The sequence below is a fragment of the Petromyzon marinus genome, unplaced genomic scaffold, assembly GCF_048934315.1.
Source record: "Petromyzon marinus isolate PM22_M1 ecotype Great Lakes invasive population unplaced genomic scaffold, UKy_Petmar_22M1.pri1.0 PM_G_Scaffold_25, whole genome shotgun sequence".
NCBI lineage: Eukaryota > Metazoa > Chordata > Hyperoartia > Petromyzontiformes > Petromyzontidae > Petromyzon > Petromyzon marinus.
The window spans coordinates 2,778,192-2,795,522 of NW_027422817.1; the positions used below are offsets into that span (position 1 = coordinate 2,778,192).

The window sequence follows — 17,331 nt, forward strand, 5'->3', positions numbered from 1 at the left end:
CTTTTGGGAGCGTGAAGTGGAGGGCAGAGTGTGCTGGGTGTCTACGTGTATGCGCGGCTGTTCACCTCGGGACGAAGTGTGTGGTGTTTACGTACCTGCACGATTGTTTACAATAGCGCGTAGCGCTCGCATACCAGTGTGACTGTGTTGCGATCGCGCACTCGTGCAACTGTGTACAGTACTGTGCGGCGTGTACGGGCATACGTGGCGATTTTCGGTGGTGGCCAGTGCTCGCGTACCGTGATATCGCTCAGAGAGAGGATCGAACCCACGACCTCCTTGTAGACCGGGCGAGGTCGTCAACATCTCCTAGCCACCGTGGGTGCTGACCAGAATGGATGTCTTGCAAGTCTCTCGGTGGAGTCTGGCCACGTCCCTGCTGCATTCTTGTCAATTTCTCGTTTGACGCGTGCCAACTAAATGTGAGAAGCCATCTGACAACCAAATATAACCATGATAGAGGTTTGTTTGAATCTTGACTTAAAAGCTGTCGTGACTGCAGGAATTCATTTTCTTTGAGTTTTTCGGTAAAGTCAACGGGGGGTTTCAAAATTAATAAATTTAAAATAATGAATAAAAAACCTCGACGTGCCAGTCTCAACACAAAGCAGTCCTCTTCAGGTGTGGGGGCATCAACGGGAGATCAGATTCAGACACTGTTCAGCTAAAGGTGTGCTGGAATCGACGATAGAATCTAAGAATCGTTTGTTAATGCATTGAAAGAATGGAGAGAATCGATTTGAGGATTAAGCCGCAGATCGATTCTGATGGATCGAGTCGGGAAAGAATCTTAACTACAGAATATCATTTGGGTCATTTTTTTGTAACTCAAGATGAGATTTCTGATATTACCGCGTTTTGTAAATATTTACATAACCAATAAAAAATTGTGTTTATTTATTCAGACCGCGCCAATGCCAACGCGAGTGTTTATTGTTGATGGTGAGTTTTGTAAATTCATCGTACGGTTAAAAACAATCAAGTTTTCCCGTAAAAAAAATAAAAATCTCTCCGCCTTGGAGCCAATCAGGTTTCAGTTTCTCCCCTCCCACGTGACGCGAAGTTTTCTGGCTCCTCCCCCTCCTCGCTCGCCGCCATTTTGAGAGTCGTGAGGGAGGTGAAGCCTGCGGCCTTGACAACGACGAAGATTCACCAGGGTCAGTGACAACCTCACACACACACACTGTGACAACCTTACACACTCACATACTGACAACCTCACACTCACACACACTGTGACAACCTCACACTCACACACACTGTGACAACCTCACACACACACACACTGTGACAACCTCACACTCACACACAGTGACAACCTCACACTCACGCACTGACAACCTCACACACACACACTGTGACAACCTCACACTCACACACACTGTGACAACCTCACACTCACACACACTGACAACCTCACACTCACACACTGACAACCTCACACTCACACACTGACAACCTCACACTCACACACACTGACAATCTCACACTCACACACTGACAACCTCACACTCACACACTGACAACCTCACACTCACACACTGACAACCTCACACTCACACACTGACAACCTCACACTCACACACTGACAACCTCACACACACTGTGACAACCTCACACTCACACACACTGACAACCTCACACTCACACACTGACAACCTCACACTCACACACTGACAACCTCACACTCACACACACTGACAATCTCACACTCACACACTGACAACCTCACACTCACACACTGACAACCTCACACTCACACACTGACAACCTCACACTCACACACTGACAACCTCACACTCACACACTGACAACCTCACACACACTGACAACCTCACACTCACACACACTGACAATCTCACACACACTGACAACCTCACACTCACATACTGACAACCTCACACTCACACACTGACAACCTCACACTCACACACTGACAACCTCACACTCACACACACTGACAATCTCACACACACACAGGCAGACAATCACACACACACACTGACAATCTCACACACACACAGACTGACAATCTCACACACACACAGGCTGACAATCTCACACACACACACTGACAATCTCTCACACACACACACAGGCTGACAATCTCACACTCACACAGGCTGGCAATCTCACACACACTGACAATCTCTCACACACACATAGGCAGACAACCTCACACACACAGGCAGACAATCTCACACACACACACACTGACAACCTTACACACACAGGCAGACAATCTCACACAAACACACAGACTGACAATCTCACACACACACAGGCAGACAATCTCACACACACAGGCAGACAATCTCACACACACACAGGCAGACAATCTCACACACAGACTGATAATCTCACACACACAGACTGACAATCTCACACACACACACACTGACAATCTCACACACACAGACTGATAATCTCACACACACAGGCAGACAATCTCACACACACAGACTGACAATCTCACACACACACACACTGACAATCTCACACACACATGCTGACAATCTCACACACACACACACAGACTGACAATCTCACACACACACAGGCAGACAATCTCACACACACACACTGACAATCTCACACACACACAGGCAGACAATCTCACCCACACACAGGCTGACAATCTAACACACACACACACAGACTGACAATCTCACACACACACACAGACAGATAATCTCACACACACACACACTGACAATCTCAAACACACACACAGGCAGACAATCTCACCCACACACACAGGCTGACAATCTCACACACACACACAGACTGACAATCTCACACTCACACAGACTGACAATCACACACACACACACACTGACAATCTCAAACACACACACAGGCAGACAATCTCACCCACACACACAGGCAGACAATCTCACACACACAGGCAGACAATCTCACACACACACAGGCAGACAATCTCACACACACAGACTGATAATCTCACACACACAGACTGACAATCTCACACACACAGGCAGACAATCTCACACACAGACTGATAATCTCACACACACAGGCAGACAATCTCACACACACAGACTGACAATCTCACACACACACACACACTGACAATCTCACACACACACATGCTGACAATCTCACACACACACTCAGACTGACAATCTCACACACACACAGGCAGACAATCTCACACACACACACTGACAATCTCACACACACACAGGCAGACAATCTCACCCACACACAGGCTGACAATCTAACACACACACACACAGACTGATAATCTCACACACACACACAGACAGATAATCTCACACACACACACACTGACAATCTCAAACACACACACAGGCAGACAATCTCACCCACACACACAGGCTGACAATCTCACACACACACACAGACTGACAATCTCACACTCACACAGACTGACAATCTCTCACACACACAGACTGACAATCTCTCACACACACAGACTGACAATGTCTCACACACACAGGCTGACAATCTCACACTCACACAGACTGACAATCTCACACACACAGGCAGACAATCTCACACACACATGCTGACAATCTCACACACACACACAGACTGACAATCTCACACACACACAGGCAGACAATCTCACACACACACACACTGACAATCTCACACACACACAGGCAGACAATCTCACCCACACACAGGCTGACAATCTAACACACACACACAGACTGACAATCTCACACACACACACAGACAGATAATCTCACACACACACACTGACAATCTCAAACACACACACAGGCAGACAATCTCACCCACACACAGGCTGACAATCTCACACACACACACAGACTGACAATCTCACACTCACACAGACTGACAATCTCACACACACACACACTGACAATCTCAAACACACACAGGCAGACAATCTCACCCACACACACAGGCAGACAATCTCACACACACAGGCAGACAATCTCACACACACACAGGCAGACAATCTCACACACACAGACTGATAATCTCACACACACAGACTGACAATCTCACACACACAGGCAGACAATCTCACACACACAGACTGATAATCTCACACACACAGGCAGACAATCTCACACACACAGACTGACAATCTCACACACACACACACTGACAATCTCACACACACACATGCTGACAATCTCACACACACACACAGACTGACAATCTCACACACACACAGGCAGACAATCTCACACACACACACTGACAATCTCACACACACACAGGCAGACAATCTCACCCACACACAGGCTGACAATCTAACACACACACACACAGACTGATAATCTCACACACACACACAGACAGATAATCTCACACACACACACACTGACAATCTCAAACACACACACAGGCAGACAATCTCACCCACACACACAGGCTGACAATCTCACACACACACACAGACTGACAATCTCACACTCACACAGACTGACAATCTCTCACACACACAGACTGACAATCTCTCACACACACAGACTGACAATCTCTCACACACACAGGCTGACAATCTCACACTCACACAGACTGACAATCTCACACACACAGGCAGACAATCTCACACACACACAGTCTGACAATCTCACACTCACACAGACTGACAATCTCTCACACACACAGGCTTGATAAAATAAAATAACACAATAAAATTCTCACGACGTTTCGGCCACAACACAAGCGGCCTTCATCAGGTGAAGGGACGAGACTGTCTGGAGGACAGCGCTGGAGCAAACACAGCCACGCTCAGATCACGACCTTTAAGCTGTGTGAGAAGAAACAAAGCGCCTTGACAAAGAAATTAGCATATAATTTAGCATTGAAATAGCTGAGTGATTAGCTTGTGACTGGTCACAGAAATGGCTATGTTAAAGTTAAAGCATACACATCCGCAGAGGCACCCCTTGACAAAGGAATTAGCATTGAATTTAGCTAATCACTCAGCTATTTCAATGCTAAATTCTATGCTAATTCCTTTGTCAAGGCGCTCTGTTTCTTCTCACACAGCTTAAAGGTCGCGGTCTGAGCTTGGCTGTGTTCGCTCCAGCGCTGTTCTCCAGACAGTCTTGTCCCTTCACCTGATGAAGGCCGCTTGTGTTGTGGCCGAAACGTCGTGAGTATTTTATCGTGTTATTTTATCAATGTATTATTTTATTCTCATTCTACGTGGTGGTGACTTTACCGAAAGAACCAAAGAAGATCAATCCTTGCAGTCACGAAAGCTTTAAATCGAAACAACTGCCTTGTTCAGGTCACGAGCGCGAGGGGTGACGTCACGCGGAAGGGGAGGGGTGCGGGGGGGGTCCGTGACGTCACACGGTCGCCCGCAACCACTCTCCCGCACCGTGACGTCACGCGTGCCTCAACCCCCCCCACCGTGACGTCACGAGCGCAGCTGCAGGGTGATGTCACTGAGCGTGTGGATTGCTGTGAGGTAAAAACAACACAAAACTATATATTTTTTTCTATATCTCACATTAAACACTTCGGGGTTCATATCAAGCAGAGGGCTGTTATTTTACGTTGCCGAGTAGTTTGATTATAAATACAATTTTACATGTCTTTTTTTTTAAGACTTCGGAGTTGCTACGTCTGAGGGGGGTTTTTTGTTCTTAATTTTTTTTCTGACCCCTTGAAGGTCACGAAACAAGCGATAAAAAGTGCGGGAATCCGAGTGTTTATAAACTACAAAAACAATATTACACGCTGGGGGGGAGGGGTTAACAGGTCCCTGCAGGGTGGGCTGGTAGGAACATTGGAATTTTGTCAAGTCTCTGCGCTGTCTATTGCTGATTTTACACCCCAACAGCACGAGATTTCACTTCGTTAAAGTATTGAAAGGGGACGGACGGACGGACACATTAATCTATTGCAGGCTGGTACACTCAGTTTACAATCTTCGCTACTACCAGTATAAAGGATGTCAGTGACAAGAGAGTGACTCTCAATGACGTCACTCACGTGGTTAAACAAAGGATGACAGTGACAAGAGAGTGACTCTCAATGACGTCACTCACGTGGTTAAATAAAGGATGACAGTCACACGAGATTTCACTTCGTTAGAGTATTGAAAGGGGACGGATGGACGGACACATTAATCTATTGCAGGCTGGTACACTCGGTTTACAATCTTCCTTCCTACCAGTAAAAGTCGCCTCATAGTAGTGATGAGACACCACGTCTGAGGGTTACCCTCAGACGTGGTGTCTCACTAAACACAAACAATAAAAAAAAGCGCGGGAAACCCTCAAAAAGTTGTGAGGCGATGGATTTAATTCATTTATTTTATTTTTTATTTGGTATCGCCCTGTGAGCCACGACCCAGCGTCGCTTTCGTGAGGGCGAAACTTTCATCAGCCTCATGGGGTCCACAACATTTTACTTTGCTTGGAAATACGACGTTTTACACACCCCCCTCCCATCCCCAGCGATTCGATTGCTGTGCAGGGTTTGGAATGTGCTAGGAGATGTTAACTACCTCGCCTGTTATCATCACGGTGACTAGGAGATGTTAACTACCTCGCCTGTCATCATCACGGTGACTAGGAGATGTTAACTACCTCGCCTGTCATCATCACGGTGACTAGGAGATGTTAACTACCTCGCCTGTCATCATCACGGTGACTAGGAGATGTTAACTACCTCGCCTGTCATCATCACGGTGACTAGGAGATGTTAACTACCTCGCCTGTTGTCATCACGGTGACTAGGAGATGTTAACTACCTCGCCCGTTATCATCACGGTGACTAAGATATGTTAACTACCACGCCTGTTATCATCACGGTGACTAGGAGATGTTAACTACCTCGCCTGTCATAATCACGGTGACTAGGAGATGTTAACTACCTCACCTGTCATAATCACGGTGACTAGGAGATGTTAACTACCTCGCCTGTTATCATCACGGTAACTAGGAGATGTTAACTACCTCACCTGTTGTCATCAAGGTGACTAGGAGATCTTCTTTGGTTCTTTCGGTAAAGTCACGTAGAATGAGAATAAAATAATAAATTGATAAAATAAAATAACACAATAATATTCTCACGACGTTTCGGCCACAACACAAGAGGCCTTCATCAGGTGAAGGGAGCGAGACTGTCTGGTAGGACAGCGCTGGAGTGAGAGAGCCACGTTCAGATCACGGCTTTTAAGCTGTGTGAGAGGAACAAAGAGCCTTGACGAAGGAATTAGCATAAAATTTAGCATTGAAAAGGCTGAATGATTAGCTGGTGACTGGTCACAGAAATAGCTATGTTAAAAGTTAAAGCATACACATCCGCAGAGGCACCCATTGTTAAAAGGAATTAGCATAGAATTTAGCATTGAAATAGCTAAATTAAGACATCCGCTTGTAACTGCTACAGAAATAGTTACGTTGAAGTCAGAGCATACACATTCACCGAGGCACTTAGTACAAATCAAAACAGGAGAATTTAGCATTGAAATAACTAGGCGAATTTAGCATTGAAATAACTGGGTGATTTGCTAGTGACTGGTCACAGAAATGACTACAAATCTGAGCTATTCACAGTACTATATAGTGAACCAATAAAAACTAAAATATAAATTACCTTCATGTTATCAATAAACTCTATATTCTCCAATCAGCTAAGCTACCAACCATAAGTCGTTATATATCACAATGCTATATGGCGAAAAAATGGGTGGATTCTTACCCTCAAATTTCCATACCACGGATAGCTACGGGCCCCGTTCAGACGGACGAGTTCGTCCATGGTCGGAACAGAGGAGGGGGAGAGAGACAGCTGCGAAGCCCTAGTATACTCCATGTTGTAAACCATACCATTAACCGTGGTGTGAGAGGTATTAAGAGGCAATGCTGGCGAAAGAGCTGCGGTCTGAAGGTCATCGTAAAATTACAATTAATTAAGAACAGAAATGATTTAACACATCTTTCCAGTGGTTACTGAGCCTGAATCCATCTTCTCGGTTGAAATTGTCTCTGTGCTTGTATATGTGAATGGCCTCATGAACGAATCTCTCATGGTAGCCAGTTGGTTTGCAAAGAACCTCCGTCTTGGAGAAGTCAATGTCATGTGAGCCCACTGAATTGTAACAGTGATCTGCCACGGCAGAGGAGTTCGTCTTACCGTGTTTCAAGTCTGCTTTATGTTCGCGGATGCGATCCGAGATATGTCTTTTGGTTTCTCCAATGTAGCTACTACCACAGAGGCACTTTAGTTTGTAAACGCCCGGGTACTGTATGTCTGGAAGAGCATCTTTTACAGATGGAACTAAATCACGGATTTTGTGTACTGTGTTGAATCGGACCTGGATCTTGTGTTTATTCAGGATTTTGGAGATCTTTTTAGTGACCACAACACAGTACACAAAATCCGTGATTTAGTTCCATCTGTAAAAGATGCTCTTCCAGACATACAGTACCCGGGCGTTTACAAACTAAAGTGCCTCTGTGGTAGTAGCTACATTGGAGAAACCAAAAGACAAATCTCGGATCGCATCCGCGAACATAAAGCAGACTTGAAACACGGTAAGACGAACTCCTCTGCCGTGGCAGATCACTGTTACAATTCAGTGGGCTCACATGACATTGACTTCTCCAAGACGGAGGTTCTTTGCAAACCAACTGGCTACCATGAGAGATTCGTTCATGAGGCCATTCACATATACAAGCACAGAGACAATTTCAACCGAGAAGATGGATTCAGGCTCAGTAACCACTGGAAAGATGTGTTAAATCATTTCTGTTCTTAATTAATTGTAATTTTACGATGACCTTCAGACCGCAGCTCTTTCGCCAGCATTGCCTCTTAATACCTCTCACACCACGGTTAATGGTATGGTTTACAACATGGAGTATACTAGGGCTTCGCAGCTGTCTCTCTCCCCCTCCTCTGTTCCGACCATGGACGAACTCGTCCGTCTGAACGGGGCCCGTAGCTATCCGTGGTATGGAAATTTGAGGGTAAGAATCCACCCATTTTTTCGCCATATAGCATTGTGATATATAACGACTTATGGTTGGTAGCTTAGCTGATTGGAGAATATAGAGTTTATTGATAACATGAAGGTAATTTATATTTTAGTTTTTATTGGTTCACTATATAGTACTGTGAATAGCTCAGATTTGTAGTCATTTCTGTGACCAGTCACTAGCAAATCACCCAGTTATTTCAATGCTAAATTCGCCTAGTTATTTCAATGCTAAATTCTCCTGTTTTGATTTGTACTAAGTGCCTCGGTGAATGTGTATGCTCTGACTTCAACGTAACTATTTCTGTAGCAGTTACAAGCGAATGTCTTAATTTAGCTATTTCAATGCTAAATTCTATGCTAATTCCTTTTAACAATGGGTGCCTCTGCGGATGTGTATGCTTTAACTTTTAACATAGCTATTTCTGTGACCAGTCACCAGCTAATCATTCAGCCTTTTCAATGCTAAATTTTATGCTAATTCCTTCGTCAAGGCTCTTTGTTCCTCTCACACAGCTTAAAAGCCGTGATCTGAACGTGGCTCTCTCACTCCAGCGCTGTCCTACCAGACAGTCTCGCTCCCTTCACCTGATGAAGGCCTCTTGTGTTGTGGCCGAAACGTCGTGAGAATATTATTGTGTTATTTTATTTTATCAATTTATTATTTTATTCTCATTCTACGTGACTTTACCGAAAGAACCAAAGAAGATGAATCATTGCAGTCACGAAAGCTTTAAATCGAAATTTGACTAGGAGATGTTAACTACGTCGCCTGTTGTCATCACGGTGACTAGGAGATGTTAACTACCTCGCCTGTTATCATCATGGTGACTAGGAGATGTTATCTACCTCGCCTGTTGTCATCACGGTGACTAGGAGATGTTAACTACCTCGCCTGTTATCATCACGGTGACTAGGAGATGTTAACTACCTCGCCTGTTGTCATCAAGGTGACTAGGAGATGTTAACTACCTCGCCTGTTATCATCACGGTGACTAGGAGATGTTACCTACCTCGCCTGTTATCATCACGGTGACTAGATGTTAACATCCTCGCCTGGCCTACAGGAGATCGTCGGTTCGCGCCCAGGCCCTGACCACGCTTGCTCCTGCTGCTGTATATTTGGAGTCTGCGTCTCTCTCCCCATGTTGATTGCGTGGATTTGTCTCAGGGTCCTCCGATTTTTCCCGATACGGGGCCATCCATTTAGTTCGTTGTCATGGAGGGGGATACCCAAAATGCGTACGCTTGCATATGGGGGGGTCTACTCACAATGTACGCATAGGAAATGGGGGGGGGGGGGTTGAAGCCTCGATAATAATGCAGCCGGCGGTGGACTATCTGTTTGCTTAAACACGTTAATATTAATAATTGATCGTTTCTGCATGGATTACATATCGGCCGTTCTACAGGATTCTAGGGGGTGGGGGGGGTGATGCGTCAGGCGAATGTACGTAGGCAGGTGGGGGGGGTGTTTAAAAAGTCCGCGTGCGTACGGGGTCAGGTTTTGACAGATTTTTGCGTACGCACAAAAGGGATGGCCCCTACACATTTAGATACTGTACAGCACTGTACACGGAGTGATCCCAGATGTCCGGCAATGGTTTGTGTGATCACTCTCTGTACTACAGAGTGGCATGTGTGTGATCTCCATTGGTTTCCTCCGAGTTTCCCTCCCATAGCTAAACCCACAAACACAGTGGAACTGGTACTTGCCAGAACCACATCCCAAAGCTAACAGATTACCTGGAAATGACTCAGTGGGGGGATCACAGCAACATCGCCCCCTCTTGTGCAAACTTGGCAGGACCCCTCCTGAAGAAGAGTTGAGACTCAGTGGGGCTTTCCTGAGCAACAGGCGTATTCATACATTAACAATACGGATGAATACAGACGGCACATTGAGTGTGGCATGCAGTCATTATCCTCTGCCATTGTCAATCGACTTCTGGAACGAAAGCCTCCCCAATTCGTCCCAATCTCAAGTGGTGAGGACTCAACACAGCCAGTCAGCCACTGACAAGCTCACTCACCCATTAACTCACTCACCCACCACACTGCAGGTCACAGCAGCACATTCGCGCAGCTAGTCAGCCACTGGCAAGCTCCCTCACCCACTAACTCACTCATCCAACCACCCACTCATCACATTGAAGGTTACGACAGCACGCTAAGCCAGCCAGCCACTGACAGGCTCACTCACCCACTAATTCACTTGCACCCACTCACCAAACTGCAAGCACAACAAGACACTCACTGAGCCAACCAGCCACTGACAAGTTCACTCACTCACCCACGCACGCATCCACTTACCCACTCACCACATTGCAGGTCACGACAGCACACTAAAGCCAGTCGGCCACTCACAGGCTCACTCACCCACTAACTCACCCACCCACTCACCAAACTGCAGGCACAACAAGACACTCACTGAACCAATCAGCCACTGACAAGTTCACTCACCCAGAAACCCATCCACTCACCCCACCACCCTGCAGGTCACAACACACTCACCCTTGCAGAGGTTTTTGGGCAAGCGTTGCGCACTTTCAGATGCGCTTCTGCGTCCGTCTGGAACCATTTTCCTTCCGCTATTAGGAATCCACTGAAACTGTGCATTTTAAAATCATCTAGATTGAAAACTAATTTCTTTTGCACTGGTCTTTGTGTTTAGTTTCTTGTCCTCTACCCGTACCTCTGATTAGCACGGTTCGCTCTGTACGGTGTGAAATAAGTTCAACGTGCATACACCCAGCCCATCAGCCACTTACAAGTTCGCTCACTCACCCACAAACTCATCCACCCACTCACCAAACCGCAGGTCAGAACACTCCCCCTGCTCAGCAATTTAGCCTCTAAAACCGTCGCTCTCCCAACTGATTTCTGTTTGCTTCGCCATCGTACTTTACCTCACTTGCTTCCGTCATTACGCTGACCAAGATCTCTCGCCGCCCTTAACGAACGAGCACGCACCCCGGCGCTCTCTCTGGAGCTCTCAGCCGGTCAGTAAATGGCAGGAGCTCGCAAAAAATAAACGCGAACGCATTTCGCGCGCTCCATGCGAAAACGTGTTCCACCCGCGATTCGTTTCCCTCAACCAGAACGGCGGCGACTGGGAACAGAAGAACTGGCGGCCCCCCCGGGGCCAGTGGTCAGGCGGGGAGGAAATGTCGGCGCACGAAGAAATTCTGCTGTGCAACTTGAGGAAGTGCCGGCGCATTGTTGGCGACTTCGCCTGGGTCACCTCCTGCTCGCACCTCTTTTGCGACGAGGACGGCGAACGCAAGTTCAAGATGGGGGCGGCCGCCTGCCCGGCGTGCGGCGCCTTGCCGCGCGGCATCCTGGATGTGGTGCGGGTCTGCTTGAACCCCCCCGAGGAGCACAAGTCCATGGTGCTGGCGGGCCTAGGGCCGGACGTCATCCAGGAGATATGTTCGCGGGCGCTTTCATTCTGGATCTTTCAGGTATCGGCGACGGATCGGTGACTTTTTAAAAATATTTCAGTTTGTTACTTTTTAAAAATAAAAATTATTTTTAAAAAGTAACAAACTGAAATGTTTTATATTTTAGCGGATAAAGTCCCACTGAGCTACGTAACCTCTTTTTTTTGCAGAAGCGACCTGGCCATCACGAATGATAGCCAAACCCAAGCGGCTGTTATCATCACGTGGAAATTTACAGCAGTCAAATACTCTAAAACGCGTTAGATGTCGTTTCTAAACATTGGGAGGGAAAAACCAGAGGACCTGGAGAAAATCCACACGGCCACTGGGAGAACGTGCAAACTCCAAACATAAGTAGTGACTAACTCGGAGACAAAAAGACTTGGAGCCACTTCTTTATTTAGCGAGCACCATTGGAATGACGCAGTTAATATTTAGTCCGTCTATTATCGGTGGCACTACTTAGAACATGTACAGCGTTTAAGATGTCACTCTTGAATTAATTTGCGTGATTTATGAATATTTTTCTCCTGCTGGGTTCTTTCGGTAAAGTCACGTAGAATGGAGATAAAATAATAAAAATAATAACAGAATTTATTATGTTATTATTATTTTAATTTTTATTACAGAATAAATTATGTTATTTTTTTATCTCAATTCTACGTGGTGACTTTACCGAAAGAACCCAGAACATGAATCCCTGCAGTCACGAAAGCTTTAAATTGAAAATTATGAATATTTGTTTTTCATTCTTTCGATTTTTTTTTGGAGCTTCGTCATTCCCAGAGGCTTCGCTAACCGAGTTATTCTTCTACATGTAAGTCCCCTTGCGCGTACGGCTCTTTAACCGATTAAAAATACGTTTAATCAAATTTTCCATCTCGCAGGTGCACCAGGAGAGACTGTATCAGGAACACTTGGCCGCGAAATCAAAGAGGCTCAGGGTGCAGTCTGAGGACCGCTTCAAGCAGGAGATCCAGAACAAGGTCACGGAGGTCGCCACTCTGAAGCGGCAGTTCTCGCTTGCCAAGAGCGAGCTGGCCAAGTTCAAGAAGAGGTACAACGAGGCTGCCGAGAAACTGCTGGAGAGGGACCGGGAGCAGAAGAAACTGCAGGTCTCGTACGATCGCCTCCGCCTGCGATCCTCCGCTATCGACGAGGGGAGACGCGCTGAGGAGGAGGAGGCTCCGAACGGCGCGGCGTCCTCGCCATTCATAGTGAGATTCGGTAGGGCCGTTTGAACTTTAGTAATAGGTTTTTACCCTTTTAGCTGGCACAAAAACTGACACCTTTATTCAAGGCATCATGTTTGCAATAACCACAACACAAGCAGTCAAAATGCAAACAAAAGAGACAACTCTGATAATAATATGCACTGTCCTTGAATTTGATTGGTCCACACCCGAGATGGCTTTTCTTAGAGCCTAGTCTCCACTGGTGTTGGACCAGAAGACGCCAAAAGGCGTACAACTCAAAAACAGCGCACCATCAGGGAGTATTGAGGGCTCGAGGTAAGCCTTTACATTATGAGACCTCCTTTGCCCAGTAACAAGATATAGGAATAGGTTTTTACCCTTTTGGCTGGCACAATAAAAACTGACACCTTTATACATGGGATCATGTTTGCAATAACCACAACACAAGCAGTCAAAAATGCAAACGAAAAGAAACAACTCTGATAATGATATGTTTGAACTTTGTTAGGAACCGACCAAGCAGGGAAAATGGGGATAGGTTCATACGGTGACGTTTTGTACGTAATGTAATTTTTTCCCCCACCCCCCCCCCGCCCCCTGGTAGCAGCGACGTCGACCCCGCGAATGTCGCAAGGCGCGGAGGGAAACGCGTGGAGCTGGATGATGAAAACGCCTCCGCGTTGCCGCCCCGAGGAGGCGGAGTTTGCGCCGAGGCCGTTGTTTTTCAACGGCAGCCCCCCGGGCAGGTCGCCGCACTCCGACGGCTTCCTCCGCTTCCCCGCCAAAGCCGCGGTGACCGGAGCCAGGAAGTGACCTCCCCCCGGTAACAACGCGAGAGTCCTTCCCTTCGCGCCCGCCTCCCCGCCCTCCAATGCGGTCGCAAGGGGTTCCCCAAAAAAAAAACTCGTGGGGAAAAAAAACGACGCAGAAAGGACCTCGCCCACTGGCCTCACCGCGCATCAGATTCCTGTGGTCTTAACGCTGCCCGCAGGTCATCTGCCTACTCCCTGTGGCGCTTGGCAGGAGCCTCTCGTCGTTACCGCCAGTCGATTGCCTCCTCTGAGCGCAAACGGAATCTGAATCGGAAATATTTATTTACGCTGGAGGTAGGAATCCGACAAGCTGTGAAGCTCTTTTCCCACAGACTTGTGGTCGGGGGCACCGGGGTAAAAACGTTACAGCGACAAACAAATGCAAAAAAACCGCGTCGTGCACAAGCGTCACGGGGTCCACGCGTGCGAGCGCGTGGCTCATCGCCCCCGTCAGTTGTGTTCGGAGAGCCGCTCGCTGGAGATTTTCACGCACGACGACAACGCCGCGTCATTGAGCCATCGTTTGTGACGGCCGGTTCGCTTGTGAAAATAGCTGCGTAGGTCGGTGGGTCCTCGCCTGGTGAAATGAAAAATAAATTTGTTGAGTTTAATAGTTTCAATTCGTTACTACTTTAGCGCACACCAATTGTGTTCTGGGAGAGCAAACCCACAACGTTGACAGTGGAGTTTGACGTCCCGCTTGGTGATCACCACCAGCGGCAGTAACTAAACGACCGCACTCCGTTCAAGTGACAAACGTCTCCCATTGGCCGTGCCGGGTGGGGCTCGCAGGGTTACGTCACTTTCACATCCATCAGAAACTTTTGTCTGTACTGGAGGAATCCGTGCAGCCCTACAGGAGGTTGTAGGTGCGATCCCAATTCTGACAGCTGCTGCCGTATATTTGGAGCTTGCGTCTCTCTCACTCTCTCATCATCATCATCACCACAGTGGCTATGAGATGTTAACTACCTCGCCTGGTCTACAGGAGGTCGTGGGTTCGATCCTGACTCTGACAGCTGCTGCTATAAACCGTGGCCGATGAGCGACCACTTTCGACCCCGCCGCTTTGCGTGCTGGAGAGTAAACCCACGACATTTACCGCTTGAGCACCGTGAATTTTTTTCCGGCGGGTAGGTTGCCGGGTGTCGTCGTTGGCGTTCGGGGGAGGGGGGACAGGCCGGTGGTGGCGGCGCTCGTGACGGCACAGAGGGGTTTGCCGTTTAGAATCTCGCTGCGGCCGACCCGGGAGTTACCGTGGTGCGCGTTTTTTCTCGATGCTGTGTTGGAGTAAGTGCTGTTCACAAGAGGGAACCTGTTCCATTTGTTTTTCATTAAAAAGTTTAGGACTTTGCGGCAGCCAACAACCCTTCCTTTACATTACACAGACCACCCATACAGGTCGACACAACAACCGCCATTCGCCACTAAGTGGCAGTGACCTCACCACGTCGCTTGTGCCAGGCTATGTGCATGTTGAGGCCACGTGAAGTGTCGAAGGCCCGCTGGTAGGAGGTTATGGGGCAGACCCAGGTGCCAGGGGTCCACTGACTGAAATGAATGGCCGATGCACCACCTGTGCCCCGTACTGTGCCAAATTGCTGTGCTTCAGCCACCCAACTGCCCAGCAGCAGCATTCACGAGCCTCCTCCAATTAGGCCGATCTAGACACCACTGGTACCAGTCCACTCAGCTCCACATCCTCTTGTACCACATCACTCCATCTCTTCTCTAGCTCGTGCCGTGCTCGTTTAGCCCCCTCTATCTGGCCGAACAAAAGCTGTTTAGGCATGTGGGCTACATGACCCAACTAATGCAACCTTGCCTGCCAGAGGAGCTCACCGATGGGATTTTGTCCAGATCTTTCAAAGATCTGTGAGCTCCTCACACAATCCAGCCTGGTTAAACCCAGGATGGATCTTAGGCAGGCCAGCCTAAATGTTTCTAACCAGGGAAGATTTACCATTCGGGGGGTTTACATTTTGCAAGCGTAGAGAAGGGAGGGCATGACTGTGGCCGAGAAGACCCGAAGCTTCATGTGGAGTGACAGACCAGGTAGCTTTACGCAACTGATGAAAAGTTAATGCCGCTTGACTGATTCGGAATGAGACCTCTGTTGTCAAACCGGAGCTGGTCACGAGCACACTGCCCAGGTATGGAAAACTCTTCACTCTCTCCACAAACACAAAGATCCCCATATAGCCTTAACAGGCCGGCATGGCACATGAAGGGGTGAGTGGCATACACAATGCCACGTCAGAATTGGGTATTACAGATAGATAGCCTGCCGCCAACAAAAGAATAGCTCCAGCAGAATTGCTTCAATATTTAGTTCTATCCATGGCTGGGTGAGCACGTCCCTACTTATCAAGCATTGTGCTCACCATTGTACCGAGTCACTTAAACGCAGGCGAGCTGCTGCTTCTCTACTGCATGAAAGTAACATGGCATGTTATCTTGAAACACCTCTATAGGCTTATCTTCCAAAGCCTCCAATTGGTGTGGAAGCTTTAACCCGCATTACGTCGCCAATACTGACTAAAATAGCGCCTTCATCTACTAGCAGAAATTTAGTAACACGCTTTTCAACATGATTACAAATCAGAACCTCTGAGTGTGTGTGATCCAGCCACCGTTTAACGCACTAAAACATCACCTATTGATCATACTCATGTTTAGTTTCATATCGCGTCATCATTCATTGCAAATTGCATCTCACCATCACTGAGGAACCTCAGGCATACAGGCTGTGAGCCAACACCAACAATTAGCCAAGCTCTGCAGTCCTCTGCAAATTAAGTTAATGAGTGTTGATACCTCCAATTAGCACAATTGGCTCCGTACCGTGCAAAAGAAGTTCAACATTCACGCATACAGAAGGGACCTACAATATTTAGTCTGCACTTTGC

At 47.4% G+C, this 17,331-nt stretch overlaps 1 protein-coding gene across 1 annotated transcript; it reads left to right on the top strand.

Moving 5' to 3' along the window:
- Positions 1–12,076: 12,076 nt before the first annotated feature.
- On the top strand, positions 12,077–15,776 carry LOC142913380 (E3 ubiquitin-protein ligase CCNB1IP1-like). Its single transcript, XM_076060922.1, has 3 exons — positions 12,077–12,435; positions 13,302–13,641; positions 14,215–15,776. The coding sequence occupies exons 1-3, from the start codon at positions 12,139–12,141 to the stop codon at positions 14,421–14,423; spliced, it is 846 nt and encodes a 281-aa protein (XP_075917037.1). The 5' UTR covers positions 12,077–12,138; the 3' UTR covers positions 14,424–15,776.
- The last annotated feature ends 1,555 nt before the right edge of the window (positions 15,777–17,331 follow it).